General features: G+C 33.1%; 1 protein-coding gene across 1 annotated transcript in view; it reads right to left on the bottom strand.

Annotated features, from left to right (window-relative positions):
* Window positions 1–20,121, bottom strand: part of Gdap2 (ganglioside induced differentiation associated protein 2) — a 107,716-nt gene that overhangs the window by 22,025 nt on the left and 65,570 nt on the right. The window contains exon 7 of the mRNA XM_068775080.1: window positions 18,632–18,788. Within this exon, the coding sequence (XP_068631181.1) occupies window positions 18,632–18,788 (157 nt within the window). The remainder of the gene's footprint in view (window positions 1–18,631; window positions 18,789–20,121) is intronic.

The following is a 20,121-nucleotide window of genomic DNA, read 5'->3' as shown; positions in this document are numbered from 1 at the left end:
ATTGGAGATTCGGAAACGGACGAAATTAACTAACGTATCCCAGCGAATTAGTAAGTTAGACAGAAGATGGATATTAACTACCTTCGGAAATCTAAGAGGGAGGTACAGACCTAGACACAGGTCCATCAGCGAACATCATGCGGCTGAAATTGTGATAATAAAAGCTACCAAAGTAACATAACTCAATTGTACACCTGTGGACGCGACTGTACATTTTTGTACCCGATAATATATTTCTGTACACGACTGTACATTTGTGTATGTGTAAGATTAACACGACTAAAATTTCACCTTATTACTCTGTTTAGTAATACAGCGACATGTAACTCGCACCGGATATGAAATACTCGAGCCACATTCGCGCAATGAAACTGGTTCAATGTGGTAATTGACGCCGGTTCGTCATTGAACTTAATATGCGACTAACACTTACGCAATACGCTTTGGAAAGTCACAAATAATCTTGTAATAGAAATGTGTAACTTTGGCGACCTTTGAATGTATCTATGGAAAAAGGATGGAGGTGAAGAAAACGCTTGATCCACGTTTCGATTCTTTAGTCACTTTTCAATCAGAACATTTAATGGAATCAGGCGTTATTTTGCCGGAAGTCCATCCTAAGTAAGAAAAGGACCAATTTACAGCTACTTCCGTACATGCAGTCGTAGTCGTGCAATAAAGCGCACCGCTCGCTGCGGTGTAAATGCGCGTGCGGCAAACAATGCGAATTACACAACTACCACAGCTAAATCACTCAACACGTGTTTCACCCATCCACGGGGCATCTTCAGGAGTTATGTTACACCGATTAGAGCTAGACTCTGTGTTTGGAGCTATATATTGGTCCTTTTCTTACTTAATCATAAAATTTTTCATCTATCTTCTGAACTTTCCACAGCAATTTTAAATTAGATCTTTCTTTTTAGCCGACAAATGTCCACAGCGTGATTTAAACCTTCACCAAATCGCCATGATGATTGGTCTTGTGTTGCCTGTATTAAGCTACTTCTCACGACCTTAAATATTACGTCTGTCTACCTACTGTGGGATCTACCTACGTCATGATCACTGGTTAATTCCGCTGCTCTAGTACAAGAGCGATGAACTCCTCCTACTGCCATTTCAGACGAGAAATTCTTATAGTTTATGCCTTGGTTTTTTTAATGATCTCATCTCTAATATATAGGATACTAGCTGATCCCGCAAACGTTGTTTTGCAAAAAAAAATTAATATTTTAATTTACAATTTAAAAATAAGGGTTGATCGTAGAGGGGTGAAAATTTATGGTTGTATGTATTCTTGTATGCTGTATCATAAAAAAATAAAAACAAAAAATTTCGTTAAAAAAATATTTGTGAACAACCTTTATCACTTAAGGGTATAGAAAATAGATAGTAGCCGATTCTCAGACCTACTGAATACGCATATTAAATTTGGTAAAAATCAGTCAAGCCGTTTCAGGGGAGTTCAAGTTCGAACACCGTGACACGAGAATTTTATATATTAGATTGTATATCTAGTCTTGTCTATGTTTATCTATCTATCGAGACATATAGAAGAGTTTAATGTAACAACAAAACAACCGAAAAATAAACGAGTACGAGGTAGTATCTTCAAGTAATGAAAGCAATTTTTAATGTTTAATTAGAGATAGTTTGCGTATTGTCAGAGTAACAAAGGAAATGGTTATATGTTCTAGCAATTTCTAGATTGAAACCAGGAATAAAAAATAAATGCTATCGCATAACATTATTGCAAAAAAAAGCATTCCATTATATTGTAATGAGCGAAGTCACGAATATTCAAGGGATCGTGATTTGACGTTACCATCGTGGTTTAGCTGACAATGGAATCGAGTTCGTTGACCTTTGCGAACAAAACATCGCGATCAAATGTTTTGATTGATTATTATTATTTTTTTATTCGGGAACAATCGAGGAGAATCGATGAAACATCGATGTTTGTCCTTCAACACTTATGAAAGTATTTGTAAATAGTGTTGTGCGCACATCCATCTCCATGCGTCCTGTTCCTCACTACTGAGTGTCCCCCGGAGATAAGCCAAGGCATATATTAACATAGTATATATATAGTAACATGTAGCATTCACGCTCCGTATTGATGGCCAGTAACGGCCATAATACTTTTATGACAAATCATTTTTGCGCGTTTGAAATTCGAACGACGATTTAACCCTTAATAGCCTGATTTACGAAAGTGATTTTTTTTAATATTACTGTGTTTGCTTGAGGGTCTAGATGAAGAGAAAAATAGATTTGTTTTTAATTTCGTTGGAAAGAATATTATGCAACAGTAAAATACGTACAGCCAACCTATAAAAAAACTAATAGTAATGTGAACATTCGGTTTAAAAGATTGGTATCAAAATTGAAACTCTAGGCTAGTAAGGGTTAAATTTAAATGCCATTGTAAATACTCTTTGTACATATGAAGTACACCTTTGATCACACTTGGCTATCATATTCCTCGTCAACGTGCGGCGGGGCGAGGGGGAATTCACCTTCGCACCCAGAATACGCCTATACACGTAATATTCCGACTGTCTTCTGTACGGCGTAAATAATAATAGAAATAGATAAGCCGAAATTACACAAAGTGATAGACAATGCAGTACACATAGATTTATAAAATTCTGTAAATAAGTACAAAGTAATTAAGATATACAACCTTATATATATATATATGCTGCAAGCCTAGGATCATTATTTTTTACTTGTTAAACATTAAATGTAATAGCTGAGCAAGGGTCTGCAACAAAATTAATTTTAATACAAGTCCGTGTATACACTAATATCCGTAACCCTACATTAGGAAAAAAGTAGAAAAAAACACTTATTGTATGCCGTGACCCTTTTTGGAATATTGTAACACAATTTGTGATGGTATAGTGTATATATATAATATATATATATATATATATACTAGTGATCACTACATGACTTGGACCTGGTCAGCCTATGTCACTGTGGACTCGTGATCACCGTCCGCTTACCCTCCTAGTGATCCTAAGTTTTTACAAGTAGTCGCCCATTTAATAAATATTATATTAAACATCGATAAAATTTTTACACTTCACTATATTACAATATAAATTGAAATTGTCAACATGTCCAATTTGCCGCTTAAATTCATTTACAAATGCATTATTATATATATATATACATATATAAACATACACACACACATACACACACACACACACACACACACACACATATATATATATATATATATCTTACTATGTATCTCTGCCGACTTTGTGTTGTCATATATAATGGATTCATGCGTTATTTTGCGGAAGTCCATCCTAAGTAAGAAAAAGACTAATATATAGCTTCTTCCGCTATGTAGCAGTAATCGTGCAATATTGTGCAATGTTGTGTGCAAAGTGCACAACTACTGCTACATAGCGAAAGTAGCTATATATTAGTCCTTTACTTACTTTGTGTTGTTGTGAAAAACAAATTAATGCGGCATATACAGAGCGACCACTTTATACGGTATGATTGTAAACAGGTGTACATATATATTCATCCATTTAAAACTTTCACATATACAATCAATCAGCCTGTATACGTATGCGATTGTAATTCTTCATGCAATCCTTTCACAAGGAAATGGCCTTGTGCCGGAACAGTCAAGGTCGCGACCTTATGTTTTATTCAAACTTTTTGTTATGAAAGCCAAATTGCTGTGAAATAGTCATCTACGCTTTGGCATTTTCCATCTATATTGTTTTATTAGTTTTTCGTTACTCTGCTGTGACGTACTTCTTACAGAGAGGGAGAGAGAAGGAGGGGGAGAGTGAAAGAGAACGACACATAAATCACTCTTTCTTTCAACAAGTTTCTGAACTGTGCAAATGTTTATCCATTTAACACTATATTATCTGATATATAATCTTAAACAAGTAACATACTGGTATTTTAACATATTTTACACCAGAGATGGCATGGTAAAACAGCTTTTTTAAAAAGATTTTTTTTAAAATGTATTATTTGTAAGGCGGCGCTCTAATTATAAAGTTTTTCTTTAGTTTTATAAATATTTACTAATTTATTTATTCATTTCATACGTAAATAACATAACTTTAGAAGCTAAAAATCTGTGATATTAAGCCTGTTCTCAAAGTCATTATATAATTATTGCCTGTAACTTCGCCAGTTTACAAAATCACACATATTTATATTCCGTCTTTTTTAGTAGTACAAACTAAAAAATATTGTCCAAATTTATAACACGAGTACGATTTTTCTAAAAAGTTTACTTCAACAGGTCAACGTGTACACGGCTTTCTAATTTGCTTCGATCTATTTAGTAAACTTGTGTTCACGATTTTCTTAATGCAATCGGGCTGTGGTCGTTTCAAGCTTAGTACAAATAATGTGTGCATTCGGAAGGGCTTATATTTCAACTGGTAAATGTGAACACAGCTTTCTTGTTTACCGTAATCTAATTGGTGAATATATTAGCGACAGCAGTAATATAAACATCAACTCCTTGCATGCAAACGTTCGTGCATTGAATTAATTTTAATCTATTTATTACACATTATATACGCATCTTTGCAAAACAAAGTTGTTTCGAATATATCGATCATAAGTAGTAATTGTGATTTATTTTGATCACCATAGTTCATCATCGAATCAAATGGATTTTTGCAGAACTAGTTGTCGATTGTAGGTTGGAATTTTTTCCCAGATGTTCACCAACAAGGTAGACATCCTTTGATAAGGCTTTCGAAAGACGCTTTGTACAGACTACTTCTAAAAGGTGCTATTGAAAAACCTAAGAGCAGTTTTAAATTTCAATGGTGTGCTATATATAATAATATTGAAGGAATTTTAGTGTAGTTTATATATATCCACTAACTAAAATAAATATCTCTTTCTAACTTTTGCACCTTAATATATATCAAATATCCACATTTCATTTTAAAACTTATTTAATTTTAAAATACGATTTAATACGAAACCCATGTTATGTTATCTGTATTTTTACAATGTAAATATTAAATTTTAAATGTTGTGTCACCTATTAATGAAGACAACAGCAACCTATTATTTTTACGACAACTTTTAATGTATTTTAAACTTAATACTGCTGGTGTACCTAAATAAATATGAAAACAGATGACGTCTGAGGTCTTAAAAGAACTGGAGATCAAAGATGTATACAGGCAGTTTCCAATCGAACTTATTCGAAAAACATGGTCGAGGCGTATGTCCAGCGACGTACTATGCCTGAAATTATGGTCGAGTATTACAACCGCAATATACATATAAATTTGCTGCCAAAGACAAACACTGAACTGTTATACTAAATGAGCAATGTTCTTCCACACGACAACCGATCGCGGATCGCAAACAATGGGCGGCTTGTCGAATTTATTTAGCAAAAGGTCGTCGATCACGACGCCATGCCAGCCTGTCGTTGCCACGTACACACACACACACACACACACACATATATATATATATATATATATATATATATATATATATATATATATATATAAAGTTAATCTTATTAACATGGTTGATGGAAAAATTTTACATATAAATGTAATGTAATGCATATATATTGCCTATTGTTATAAATCTTATTATATTCATCGATATCCAATGTTGCGTATACAAAACAAATTGATTTCTAATTCCATTACCTATCAACATAATGTTGGTTTTCCTTTATCACGCTGTGTATAAGAATTGCATCTTATACAGGATGATAGGTTATTGGTGTAAAAGCTATAAACGGTGAATATGGAGTTCATTCGCTATCATTATAACATAATGTAGCAATTAAAACGTTTTCAAAATTCTGATAAATACATATTAAAATTATTTGTTATTCACTATCTGTTTTTATAGAATTTGTATTAACAAAAGTTACTGGCCTGTAGTAATTCAATAGAAAAAAAATGTTACATATTACATAGTTATATATAAATATATATAATATATAGATTATAAATATGTGCAAAATATTATTGGCACCGGAAAGTAACTTCGTTCCTGTCGAAATATTTTACAAGAAAACCGATTGATTTTTACCGCTCCAGTAAATTCGTAAACTAGATGTCAAAAGGTTGTTAATAACGAAGGTGAATATATTGTTGATTATAAATATAAACTTGTTAAAAATGTAGTCGTGCGAATTTAATTTAGGAAAGCGACATTACTTTCAGTTTCCTCTAATACAGGCTTTATGCTGAAAAATAAATTTTGATTTCACGAATTTAAAGTTTCTATACACATGACCTACTATGTATATGTAACATAAGTTATTTAAATTTGTTTCTAAGTTAAATCGGGCCACGTTTTAGATTTCAATAGTAAAAATAAATGTGACATATAACAGTGTGACAACTAAATGGGTGATTTGAAATCGATATAAAAGTTTTAATGCTTTTATCTCATAAATGAATTACATATTGACCCCTTCAAAACTTTTATACTTACAACCAATCAACCTGTATATATACATTAGATTATGTAGGCGATAAATGCCACTGAGATATGCCTACAGCAGATATATAATAGGTAAATATAGACAAATAAATATTAGTTGATATGAGTATAGTTTAATATGATCGAAGGCTTTCACATCTACTCGGACAGACGTATGAAAGCAAAACGTGGACACGCCTTACGAGTTACATGAGAAAGATTACCATCGGTTTTTATATATTAAATATATTTCATGTCCAAAATTGTCAATTTAACTATTCTATTCAATTGATTTTAAAATTTAACATGAGACATTTATATTATATCAAATTATTTTGCCTCACTTTTGTGTTGTGTTTGGCCATGAATGTACATTTTGCAGTTGGTGGAAGAATTCTCCGTAGAAGCAGTAACGAAAGAGAATATTGACATGTAAAACAAATTTTAAGTTAAACACGGTTCTATGTTAAGTCTATGTCCCTTGATCTAATAAGTTTACTAATACTTTATAGAAGGTTAACATAGAAAAAAAATATACATTGCTTCTTAAAAACAATGTTTATGGCTATATATATATACATATATATGTGTGTATGTAAAAATTAAACAGAGTTGCGACCGTATGTCATATTGGATTCCCGGAAAACAATTTTATATAATTTACACTTTTTGCGTAAACTATATAGGATTGCCACTGCACACAGACAAGATTCCAGAGAATTGGCAACAGCGTCCTCTGCATACCATAATACCATACTGCGATCGCCAAGCTGCCTGGCACGCGTGGCGATTATGATATATCCCATCAGATAGTTTCAAAGAGACCTATGCCTTGTAGTGGATATCTATAGGCTGAATAACGATACATTATGTTAGACTTCTCTTTAAGTTTCTTAACATTTTATACACGGTTATGATGATAAAAATCAATGGATTATATATGTGTTTCATTTATAATGTCGATAAATAAACCGTAAAAGTAGTCGTGCTTGTGGTATCAATAAAGAAAATCGATGTTTACAATACTGACGCCACTATATTGTCTATTCTTGTGTTGAAAAATTTTCAAACCACAAAATAAAACTATATAAAGTTCTGTATTACAATAAACACCGTCTTTTAAATACTTTTAATTTTATTTATTAAAATTTTAATTGATTATTCATGGACAACGTCTGTGGTCTGTAAACAGGTAGTAAGTATATATATTTTTTACATATAGTAAAAGCATGAGTTTGAAAAACAAGGGTGTTTGTACATCAGGAATATCTTTTATTGAATTAGGTTATAAAAAAAAAAAACTATGTTAAAGTCACGGTAAGTCGCTAGCGGGCAGTCCGAGACTGGTCATCCTGATAATTTTTGGGGGAGGCTTATCCCTTCCAGTGGGAGTAGAAAGGACATAGATATTTTTAAGTTATCAGCTCATTCTCTAAACAATTCTTGTTCTATTTTCGAAGCAGCATTATACTCGTATTTGTTAGGTGTGGATATTCACTTCGAATCGTCAAAAAAAAAATCGAAAAAAATTGTCACAGAACTATAGTGTGCTAAGTTAATATTATAAATGACTTCATAGGAGATATGATAGGCTATTTCAATGTTTATCAAACGTAAATTTATGTATATATATATATAAATATGTCGTTCAGGGATTTTTCGCCAGTTATTCTCAGGTGTAAGATATTTATAATTCGAGCAGTACATTCAACTCGATGTCAACATGTAATCTGTCGTGTAAAGATTTTTTTTAAATTTTAAACAGAAACATTACATTAAAACAAAATGCAACTCTCAAAGCATACTCTAACAATAAACACCCTACAGATCTCAAAACTAAATATATATACGTATGTTCCAATCGATCACGGGAAGTGTATATCGTCTGTATCAGTGTATGTTGTCGTTATTATAATATTATTACGTATATTTGTATGCTTGATAGCGTTTGTACATTTAGTATGTAAATGATGACTAACTATCGTGCGATGGGTAATTTTCTACAACAACTAAAAAAAATTGTTAACGAACAGTTTAAAAACAGATTTTTTTAACAAAAATATTTGACCGTCGTTGCAAAGGCTCACCGATTCGTATCGACGGGGTCGTACCGAAAATTTTGAAATTCAAAACGCACTCATCACCCGATTATTTAAAGTTGAAACCACGTTGGGGTAGAAATGAATTACAATATATTCACATGTATTTGATGTCGTATTTCACAGTCACAATTGGTGTTTATCGCGAAACAAATGAAAGCACGTGTATCTCGCACGACGTCCGCGAGCGAACTGATCCGACGGCGGCGCAAAGGAGATGCGCGTTGACCGCACCTGGGGTAATTTACCCGAAATAGGGCAAATGAGTCACATTTCGATCGCTTTTAAGTAAATCAGCTGTTTGCTTAGTCAGCTCCCAAATAAGAGCATCAGGCATTTAATGTGTTTCGTTTGCGATACAACGCATGACTTCTTTGCTGTCAATTTATGTATGATACGACCCATCCATAAATCGATGAATTCAAATAATTGATGTTTACTATCTGTCCTCATTGACTTTGTACTGACAGAATTTATTGACCTATCATACTCTAATAGAAAAAAATAAATGAATTATTTCAGAGTGATCAATTTATATAGAATGTTTGGAAATAGATATAAATGCTTCTAAGGCGTGAATGTATAGCTCACTAATCACCCTGTACTTATTCACGTGACCCGAAATATTATTTTAAAAATTAAATGAAAAACAAAAAATGTACACTTGCAACACTGAGAACTATTGAAGAAATATAAAAAAAAAAAACACGTCTCTGAAACGTCCGACGCGCCCGCCCACACCCTTGGGCGGAATCGACAGCATGATCGGCCGATAGATCCAGCGACAGATTGTGTTGCCAGACCTACTTCAGTTGTCACTAGGTGATATATTCATTATGGAATAAAATCGGGACATGAAATTTCTTTTTGCTACCAGTCACCTCGACAAAGTATTTACTCTTTCAAGATGCAGGTTTGTGGAAAGAGTTACCCATGTGAGTAGGTATAGCTGCAATTGTTTTCATAGGGCTAGTAGTAAAACTTTTTCGTGTAGTATATGTAATTAAGTAGTATGTTTTAATTTCTATGACATATATTGTATATCTAATATATATACTCTTTATTATTCTTCAAAGGGTTGACGCAAGGGGACCTGTTTACTCGCGCATTATTTGTATTGGGAACAGACAGCGTTAAAATCAGTAAATTGGCCAAAAAGTCTACAAATTTGTTTGATTTGTGTATATTAAACCGTTAAATTTTAATTTTCTAATTAATTCATTTATTAAACTCTAGATATAAACTCAGTAATTTAATTATTAACAAAAATCTACCAAGACATGTTTAATTTATTATTGTACATCTTAAACAGGACAGTCCGGAGATTCTAAAAGATTTGTGCATACTACATTGCGGACGGAAAACAATTGCTATTTCGACCTTCAACTTGTCAGAGGGCCAGGTGTTACGGGTACCGTATCATTTGCCAACGTGATCACGACAATACAACACAAAAACAAATCTATCACAACATAATTACATATGTGCGAAAATAATTAGAGACCATTTAATAAATAATTTATAATAGTAATTGCATTGACTTGTTAATACATTAGATTAAATACATAATTAATCATATATAAGGAAATCCAAAACCAAAGTAACCGAAAGCCAAAGTAGCTCGAGAAATTGCTCGTCTGTGGTCGGAAGCGGGGCTCACCAGGAAAGGTTTTTTTATAGTCCCCGTTATTGGGGATCTCTCGTTCCCCTATCTTATTTTCAGGACCGGGATATTTATCAATAATCTTTGTATTTTTTTTTCTCTCATCCTTCAAAATTTCCTTCATTTTGAATGAATGAAAGAGGCACTAAAACACCTGATTGTTGAAATTGAGGGTAGAAGAAAAAAAAGTTATTTATTATTACATTTTGCGGGGAATAAATAACGATGGAATTAGTTGTGAGTTGTTTAAACACATAAAATTTAAATCTCTATAGATGTATAATAGTTACTCTGTCAGTCGAATATATGGTTCTTCGAAATTGTGTAGTGCCGACATTGCGTTGTGATTAAAAAAATCACTATGGACGACAGCAAAGTTAGAATCACACATTCATTTTTTTAAATCTTTTTTTTTTTTGGGAAAAGGCTTTCACTGCTGTCGTAATGGATTTTGTAGAATAAGCTAGTTTAAGGCGGCAGAGTGCAGAGGGCGCGTGGCCTAGGACCTCTTTTATGGTAGCGAACCTCAAGCTCTCTTTGGAGACGTTGACTGCTGCATACTACTCTTATCACTGACGCTACATACGTTGACTACACTCAAGTGCTCCAGGATGGTATCTCTGCTTGGAACACTACTAAAAAGAAATACCAAATCCGATCATTTTCCACTTTTAAGCAGGTCGAAGAACTTAAATTCAGTTAGAAATACCACAGACACATTTGAATATATGTTAATTGGACATTGTTGACACTTCTTAAACAAGGATATGATGATTTTTACATATTGATTTAAACATCGCAAATTATAATTTTTGAATATGCCTTTTGGAACGAAAATACTATTTTAACATAACAACGATGTTACCTAAACTTTTCTATAAGCTTGATAATTGGTAAGAGATATAAAAGCTTCAAATACATGAATATAAAATTTATTTGTAATACTGTCAATTATTGTAATACTATGGTCAAAAAGTAGGGTAAATCTAATATATAAAATTTCCATGTCACAATGTTAGTTACCATACTGCTCCTAAAGGGCTTGACCGATTTTACCAAATTTTATATGCGCATTCGGTAGGTCTGAGAATCGGCTACTATCTTTTTTCCATATCCCTAAGTGATAAGAGTTGTTCGCCTTAAATTTTTTTTAAAGTTTCTGACGAAATTTTTTGTTTTTATTTTTGTTATGATAGAGCATACAAAAATACATACAACCCTAAATTTTCACCCCTCTACGATCAACCCCTATTTTTTATTTGTTAATTAAAAACTTTTTTTCGCAAAATAACGTATGCGGTATCAGCTAGGTTGTTTATAAAATTTAAATTATTTATTTATACTACCAAATCTATTTGATTCCCCTTAAAGTAACCCCTGTCCGATATAAAGTATTTTTGTCAACCTTTTTCCAGTCCCCAAAACATTCGGAATAGTCTTTTTTCGGAATAACCTTCAAGACCTTTTTCGAATCGGTTTTTATTTCCTCAATAGTGTCAAAACGAGGTTCTCGTATTAGCCTTTTCAGTTTGTTGAATAGCCAGAAGTAGCACTGATCAAAATCAGACGAATACGGTGGTTTCGGAACGATATCAGTCGAGTTGTTGGCAAAATTGAAACATTTGACAAAAACACGTGTTACTCAGAGATGATTAAACTTTTGAACAGACGCTTAGCAAATGTTATAGACAGTCCTACCAACCTACCAAAATTAACTGCCGTTCTAATGACTGGAAGTTTTAAATGACATTTTCTTTTTTCATCACTGTAGTATATGGTGCATACTATACAGAAATTTATGTTTAATGGAATCAGGCGTTACCTCGCGGAAGTCCATCCTAAGTAAGAAAAGGATCAATATTTAGCCACTTCCGCACAAGCAGTGGTAGTCGTGCAATAAAATGCACCGCCCGCCAGCCCGCTGATAAATGCGTATGCGGCAAACAATGCGAATCACACAACCGCCACCGTTAAATTACTCAACACGTGTTTCACCCCTCCACGGGGGCATCTTCAGGAGTTATGTTACACCGATTAGTGTCAAACATAGAGTGAAACACGGAGAAACCTATAGTTTCAGAAATAATAAATAATGTTTTAATAATATAGTAAGAAATAACGTAATATAGATACGGATTGCTACATGCAAAAATTAATATTTTTTTTATTTTCGGAAGTTACGACCTATCGCCTTTCAATAGAAAAAATAATTAATGTAGCATATTTATAGAGTTATCCCTTTACACAGGATGATTAGGCCGATTATATCGTCCACGTTGCGGGTGCAACCTTGAAAGGAGTTACGCATTTAATATTTGAATGTATCTAGTGTCTACAGCTAGTTACGTTATATAGGGTGCACCAACAAAGGACACAGATACCGTGAAAGACAGGCTTCAAACAACGCGACGCAACTCGGTCAACTGTCGCCGCAAAACAATGGAACACGGAGACTCATTGTTTTGATTTCACACTTTTTATTCACGTTCTATAAAAACAAAAGAGGTTGCAAGTCAGATATTTTTTTAATAATCAGTAAGGAACTATGCATTTACTTCTATATAAAAATCTAAATATTTAACTTGAATAAAGTTTTGTAATAATTTTATAAAAGGAAGTTTTATTTTCTTAAATGTCAACACTACTCGACCCTTTTACTCTTTTGTGACAACTTCCGGTAAAAGAATTGAGAGTGGTGGGGTTAAACAGCGTTTTGTTTATCGAGTCGGGAACTCGGTCACTCGTTCGATAACCATCGAAGTGATAAGTTGTCTAGTGGAACCTATGCTAGTTGGCCTATTAGAGTATTAAAAGTGAAATAATATTTACTGTGCTGTGAATTGAAGTTTTTCTGATGGATTATTTATTTTAAATATTACATTAAACTATCACACAAGATAAACTGAATTCCACTTTTTTAACTTTGATAGCTTTATTTCATCATGACCCATACATGACACAGACCGATTAGTGCCAAACACAATGTCACACACAGAATTTTATTTTCTTTTGTAAGACAGAAGAAAAATATCTAATGGATTCAGGCGTTATTTTGCGGAAGTCCATCCCAAGTAAGAAAAGGACCAATATATAGCTACTTCCGCCATGCAGCAGTAGCCGTGCAATAAGCACCATTGATTTTTGGATGGAGTTAGTGTATTAATTGATAAAAATAATCTTATCATTTACACATAACAATTATTAAAATTATATGTTTATTTGAAGGTACTTTTGTAAGTATTAATGTAGGGTAATCTTAGATAAAGTAGTAGCAGTGAAGTCATTGATTTTAACCCTTTCACTGCGAATAGTGCCTTTTGGCGCTCCACTATAGACGCTTTCTTTCAGCGAACAGCGCCTCGCGGCGTAGTACATTTGTTTTACATCATCGGTTCAATAATTGCATGATCACGGTCATTAATTTCTTTGTTACCAACGCGCAAAAACAATTATTCACCAACTTCGCCCCTATCATTAATAAATGTCTGAGAGAGTAATTCATTTTTAAGCGCTCCGCAGCGAAAGGGTTAAAAGAGGGCGTTAGTGTCGCAACGGGTCCGCTATACGACTGAAGTGCGGCGCACGCTCTTCTATGGGATGTTATTTTTTTTAAGATCTAATAACTGAAAGAGTGTAGTATGAGTAGTTAGTTTTTTACATTTATAATTAACCACGCTGTATATTACAGCGTTCGATGTGCAATTTATAGATTTGTTACTGTTAACAAAATTACCCGATGCTTGTAAATAGCACGCCAACATGTGACAGCGATAAGGGAACGTCAGGCCACGTCTGTCTCCCAAGTTTCATGTTTGCGATGTGATCACAATGTAGGTTATAAGTAACGTGACTGTTTGTTCTATCTATATTTGGATTTGCCAAACCGCCGTGTACATTGTGAAGATTTCAAATCTACATTTTAAAAAAAAATTGTTACATTGATAATAACTTAGTTTTCGAAGTTTTACATCGATTTTAAATATACATAAACAATATTGTAATTAAAAATATAATTTAGCTGTTAAAGTCAAAATTATTATATAAAACGAAATGTTAGTCCTTAGTTAATATATTTAATGGAATCAGGCGTTACCTCGCGGAAGTCCATCCTAAGTAAGAAAAGGACCAATATTTAGCCACTTCCGCACATGCAGTGGTAGTCGTGCAATAAAGTGCACCGCCCGCCAGCCCGCAGACAAATGCACATGCGGCAAACAATGCGAATCACACAACCGCCACCGCCAAATTACTCAATACGTGTTTCACCCCTTCACGGGGCATCTTTAAGAGTAATGTTACACCGATCAGTGACAGACTCTGTGTTTGGAGCTATATATTGGTCCTTTACTTACTTAGTTTATATTTATGACATTAATTTCTTCAGTTTTTATATCGGCATAGATACAGGATGATGTTTTATTAATATAAAATCTTTAAAAGGCCAATTTGCTGTCAATAAATGTATGGTACACACTATCATAAAATAATGGCTTCAGAAGCAATAATAACAATGATAATATTGTAATAAAAATCGATATTAAAATTAGGATAACTATATATTTGAAATTAATTATTGTTTACTATCTATCATTGCAAACCTTGTTCTGCCAAAAGGTACTGGCCACTCGTTTTTTTATTAGGTTCTATATTCCACAGACATTAGCGTTAGAGCTGTTTTTTGACATTAAAGATTAATATTTCCTATTTTTTACTTACGTTTTTTCGTGTTTACTAGGTTTTTTATCTATGTTAACGACGTCTTAATACCGGCCAGTATTCAGAATTACGTTTCGACTGTCGTACGACGTAGATACCTTACAGATTTCTTATTGGTATACGCCAATAAGAAATATATAAGGTATTTCAGAGCGATCACTTTATACACAGTGATTGGAAATAGGTGTAAAGGCTTTGAAGTTTTACCTTTAATCACCTTGTATATCACAGAGACTACATACAACTGTGACTGACTCAACATCGGCAGCGACTAACATACTGTCATGGTCCAAATTCTAACCTGAATTCGAATTTCAAATTAAACGTAGTAAAATAAATAGTATAGATGATCGTAGTGACTAGTATATCTATTTTATGAAGCGTTTTAAATATATATATTTATATTCTTAGGTACATACATTTTTTATCATTCATAGTATCTTCGTTTTATACGCCGCATTTCCTAGTATTGTTTTTCATACTTTATTTTCCTTCTTACATCGCCTTTCTGACTTTTATATTTATATTTTTATTCATATACTTTTCTTTATTATACTATTATGAATTAATAAATGTTATATAGAATTTCACATAAATTGTAATAGTAAAAGTCTGAAGAGAAGAAAGGATTGTATCGAATAAAATGAAAAATGGATATGAAAGGGAAAGAAAGAATTGCAGAAAGAAAGAAAATTAAGAAATGAAAGATCATAGGAGGAACAATAGTGGAGCGCGAAAAAATATTAAATAAAAAGAAAGTTCCTGTAACACAATAGATAGGGGGATACGCGGGGTCCCCATTGAAAAGGCCTTATTTAAAAGAAACTGTTATGAATTAGAATTTTTGTTTTTCATTTTTTATATTCTTTATAACTTTATCTTACAATATGTTAACCCGTAATAAAAATACACAATCCAATGTTATTCGGCAAACATATATATCACTATGAACATCTAAAAAGTCTGATTGCTTAGTCCTATTATCCTTAATTAAAGTTTTTTGTGAGTTATCCGTGATTTTTTTAAGATCGTGTATAAATAACAAGAAAATTTAGTAGTTAAGTCGGAATGATTATCGTAATTTCCCGTCAATTTCCGTTTAGCGCGCAATTTACGCAGCCTCATGAATATTCGTTCGTTATTACGTAGGAGACAATGGGGCACCTGCCGGTCTAACTTGCGGTGTAATTATCAAAAGAAGTGATCACGTGATTACGGGTGTTTATACAAAAATGCCGGGTAACGTATCTTTCAAACAGTGTATATAGACTTGTAACGGTGTATATGATCAAGTCATTGGTTACTGTACTATATAAATCTAGCTGGTTTTTGAGTCATACATTTTAGTATTTTATTATTTTTTTCTGAAATCGAAACTCTGTCATAATGATCATTGATTCTAATAAAAATGTTTAAAATGTAAACACGCATTTTAGTTTAATACGAAACTTACCTAACAGTTTTGACAACATTAAAAAGTTTTAAAATAAGAAACATGTCAGTAAATTTTGTTGCAAGAAATTTTCAATTCGCTTTTAAATTAAAAAATTGTACTCCGAAACAAACTAAAAAATATTAGTTCAGTAAACAACTTTAGTAAGTTGACAAACAAAGGATAGAATAATATTGATATAAAAATTGATAATAAACTTAAAAAAAAAACTTGTTACTCATATAAAAAAGCCGCTATTAGGCGGCGAGGTATCAGATGGCGATAAAAAAATTAACGAATTGAAAAAAAAAATTGGTCTAATTGTAAAAAAGTCCAGCCTGTGAATACAGGACATACAGGAGTTTTACTATGGTCTCGTAAAGACAAATATATTTACGAATCTCGATCCACTAAGCGTAATGATAATTGGACGTCAAAATAAATTTTCGTATTAAATCTATTTCGAATAATTTTAAATAGAATTGTGATCTTTGGAATGATTTATATATGCAGACTTCCGTTCCAGGAATCTGCTTTTTGATGTACAATGATGAACTATCGAGATTTAGAAGTCATTAAAATAAAATAATATTTTCATTCCAATGTGCCAACAGTCATGCCTTTTATTGGGTAGGTATAAAAGTCAGTTTTGTTTAGTACGCAATAGTTTATTTAACATCGATACGCCGATTGATATGATACGCTCCAAAATAAATAATAAGTTATTTTTGTGATTTCCACTTACAAATAGATTCGCGTTGTAGTCATTTGCATTTGAGGTTAAAAAGACTTTCGTATAATTCTTGATGATTGAACATAATATTAAATAATAGTTCCTGGTCTTCAGATTCATCAATAACCATGAGGAACACAATGAGCCGCTGATGGCGACGAAGATGAAATGAAATATGTATTTTTTCATGTATAATTCACTTGAAAATCTGATCATATACACTGGAAGGTATAGATTTTTTCAAACGTTTTACTGCACAAGGACGCCATCTTGGATCGCAGTTCCCGCGCTTTGAACGCTAAGCTGACACGTGAGCCAGTTGCGGACATTTCGTTAGTCTGTGCAAATATTTGCGACATCTTCTTGGAATCGATTTTTTAAAAATACCATTTAGAAATATGTAATTTTCTGTTCGATTTTTAGATAAGCAGGAAAATATGTGCTTCGATTAAGTTAAGATTTTATTTTTTGAAAGAATATCATGTGTAAATGAAATAAATTTAGTACATGTATAATTTAAAAAAAAGAAATTGCTATAGTTGTACCAAAATTTATTTCCCGAGACCATATTGTACGTACAATTCACAAAGTGCTTGCAAATATTTTAGACGCAATTTTATCAACTTTCTGTTTGTTTATTATTAGCATTGACAACTATAAAACGGCGAACACACAGAAACCTAGAATTTATCCTGACATCACAAGGTATAAAATGCAATGATTAATGCTAGCTATAACTTAGTCTTGTTGGTTTATTATAACACCTAATGAACTTCAGAACTAAACCTTATCACAACAACTTACGATTATTTTTAAGTTCCTCTTTAATACATCTCAAATTTCATTCAAAAATATACCTTAAGATTTAAGACGATACGAGATTTGATCAGGTTGACAACGATAATTATATAAGTTAAAAATAAGAAGAAAAACATACAAAATTAAACTTTAATTGCACATTATAAAGACGGAAATGCAATGACGATACTACAGCCCCGTTCGTGAAGTATTTTGTATTTGTCATTCAAAAATAATTCTTTAATTGTCAAACAAAGATATGACATTTTATTTTTTATTCAATAACTGTAAAACGAATAGGAACGTCAAACGAAATTCAACTTTATCAATACTGCATAAGGCAGGAAATGCAATGAAGTTGTTACGTGTCAATTTTTGCATCTATTGTAAAATATACCCTAGGCCAGGGGTCGGCAACCTTTTGACTACCTCAGTTTCTAAAGAGCCAATAAAATTTTTCTTGCCAATAATAAATAATACTTCTTGACGACACTGACAACTGTCACAGGGCAGAGGTGCCGTGAGAAGCGAGCACACTGGGCTGGTAGATATATATGGTGCCCAATTCTCGTTAGTCAATAAGGAACAATTTTTGAATGTTTTTTTTTTAATAATACTTGCGTATGGAACTAGAGTCGTATGTAGCTCGCGGATCATAGGTTGCCGACCTCTGCTCTATACATATAGATATAGATATTAGAGTTGTCTGTACTCACTCGTCCTGGTCGTGCAGCGGGCGGCGGGTGTGCGGTGCGCGGGGGGAGTGCGGCGAGTGCGGCGCGAGCAGGCGCTGCGTGTCGGGTGCGCATGCGCGTGCGAACGCCGCCGCCGCCTCCACCGCCGCGTCCGAGTCGCACGCCGCATCGTCCTCCGCTGCAAAACACGTCTCTTTATCCACAGGAACACGTACCACCAGTGGCGTACCAAGAACTTTTGCCGCCCGGGGCGATCTCCAGTTTCCCGCCCTTTTTATTATAAGTCAATCAAATAGTGGTTTTTATAAATTAATACACATAAATAAATTATTAAGTTATTTAATCAATATTAAAATTAATACAGAGTAAATTTTTTTAGACATATTTGTATGCACTCGTATATAATACCTACTGTTCTAGCTTTCATACTAGAAAAATCGTGTATAATGCTCTCAAAATATATATTATTTGTAATTTCTTGTTCTATTGTCAATATTGCAAGATTTTGTAGTCTTAATTGACTCATTGTAAAACGAAGATAATTTTTTATCAACTTCAATTTTGAGAAGCTTCTTTCGCAACTAGCGACACTGAATGAAATTGTTAAAAAAAATTCTAAACAAAATTACAAAGTTGGGAACAGAATTTTCATTTATAATTCAAGAAAGAAAATAAATATGAAATGAATAAGTTGCTTTTTACAACTATAAGTAAATATAAAAAATGCCGCCTGGTGCGGACCGCACCCACCGCCCCCCCCTAGGTACGCCACTGCGTACCACACAACATATATGTATTCTTCAATTAAAATTATAACGTGAATAAACACCATATCCAACCATGGTAGAGTTTCAACGAAAGGCTTTAAAAACGTGCCCATTATAAATACCCACAGGATGATTTTGAACGACAAAGTGGTCATATCAACATATCTTTGTCTTGCGTGGGCCAGACCGTGGTCCACCTTGTGGCCCACTGTCCGGCGTTCGGAAGACTGCGCGCAGATTCCGAATGCCGGATCGGCAAAAATATAAAGGAATGGAATATCTCGGCCATCATGCAAGACGAAGGGGAGAGAGAATGCTTCCTCAGCTACTGCAGGAAGGTGGTAATAAATGGAATAGGTAAAAATAAAACAAACACTAAAATATAGAAAAAAAAGGAATATAGTAGTACCAAAAAATAGTGATAAGATGATACATGAAAGAGAAGAATGATAATAATAAAAAATATGAATAAATGACTAGAATTAAAAAGTCCCTGTCCCACACGAGATAGGGGAACGAGAGGTCCCCAACAGCGGAGACCATTAAAAAAAAACATATCTTTGTCAACATTCTTTGTTTTTAATTTAAACTAAATTTAATACACTGTTTAAATTTATTCTATTGGAATATGACAGACAAAAACTTCTGTAGTCACATAGTTGAACTCAAATAAAACATTACAATTAGTTCAAATAAAGTCAACTGGTTTATTAATATTTATCCTTGTTTAAGTAGCTCTACAAA

This window comes from Battus philenor, unplaced genomic scaffold, assembly GCF_028537555.1.
Source record: "Battus philenor isolate CCGP_79_NKW_IND1 unplaced genomic scaffold, ilBatPhil1.0.hap1 SCAF_8, whole genome shotgun sequence".
In the NCBI taxonomy this organism is placed as follows: Eukaryota; Metazoa; Arthropoda; class Insecta; order Lepidoptera; family Papilionidae; genus Battus; species Battus philenor.
The sequence above is the reverse complement of the archived record's forward strand: the minus strand, read 5'-3'. Positions and strand labels throughout refer to the sequence as shown.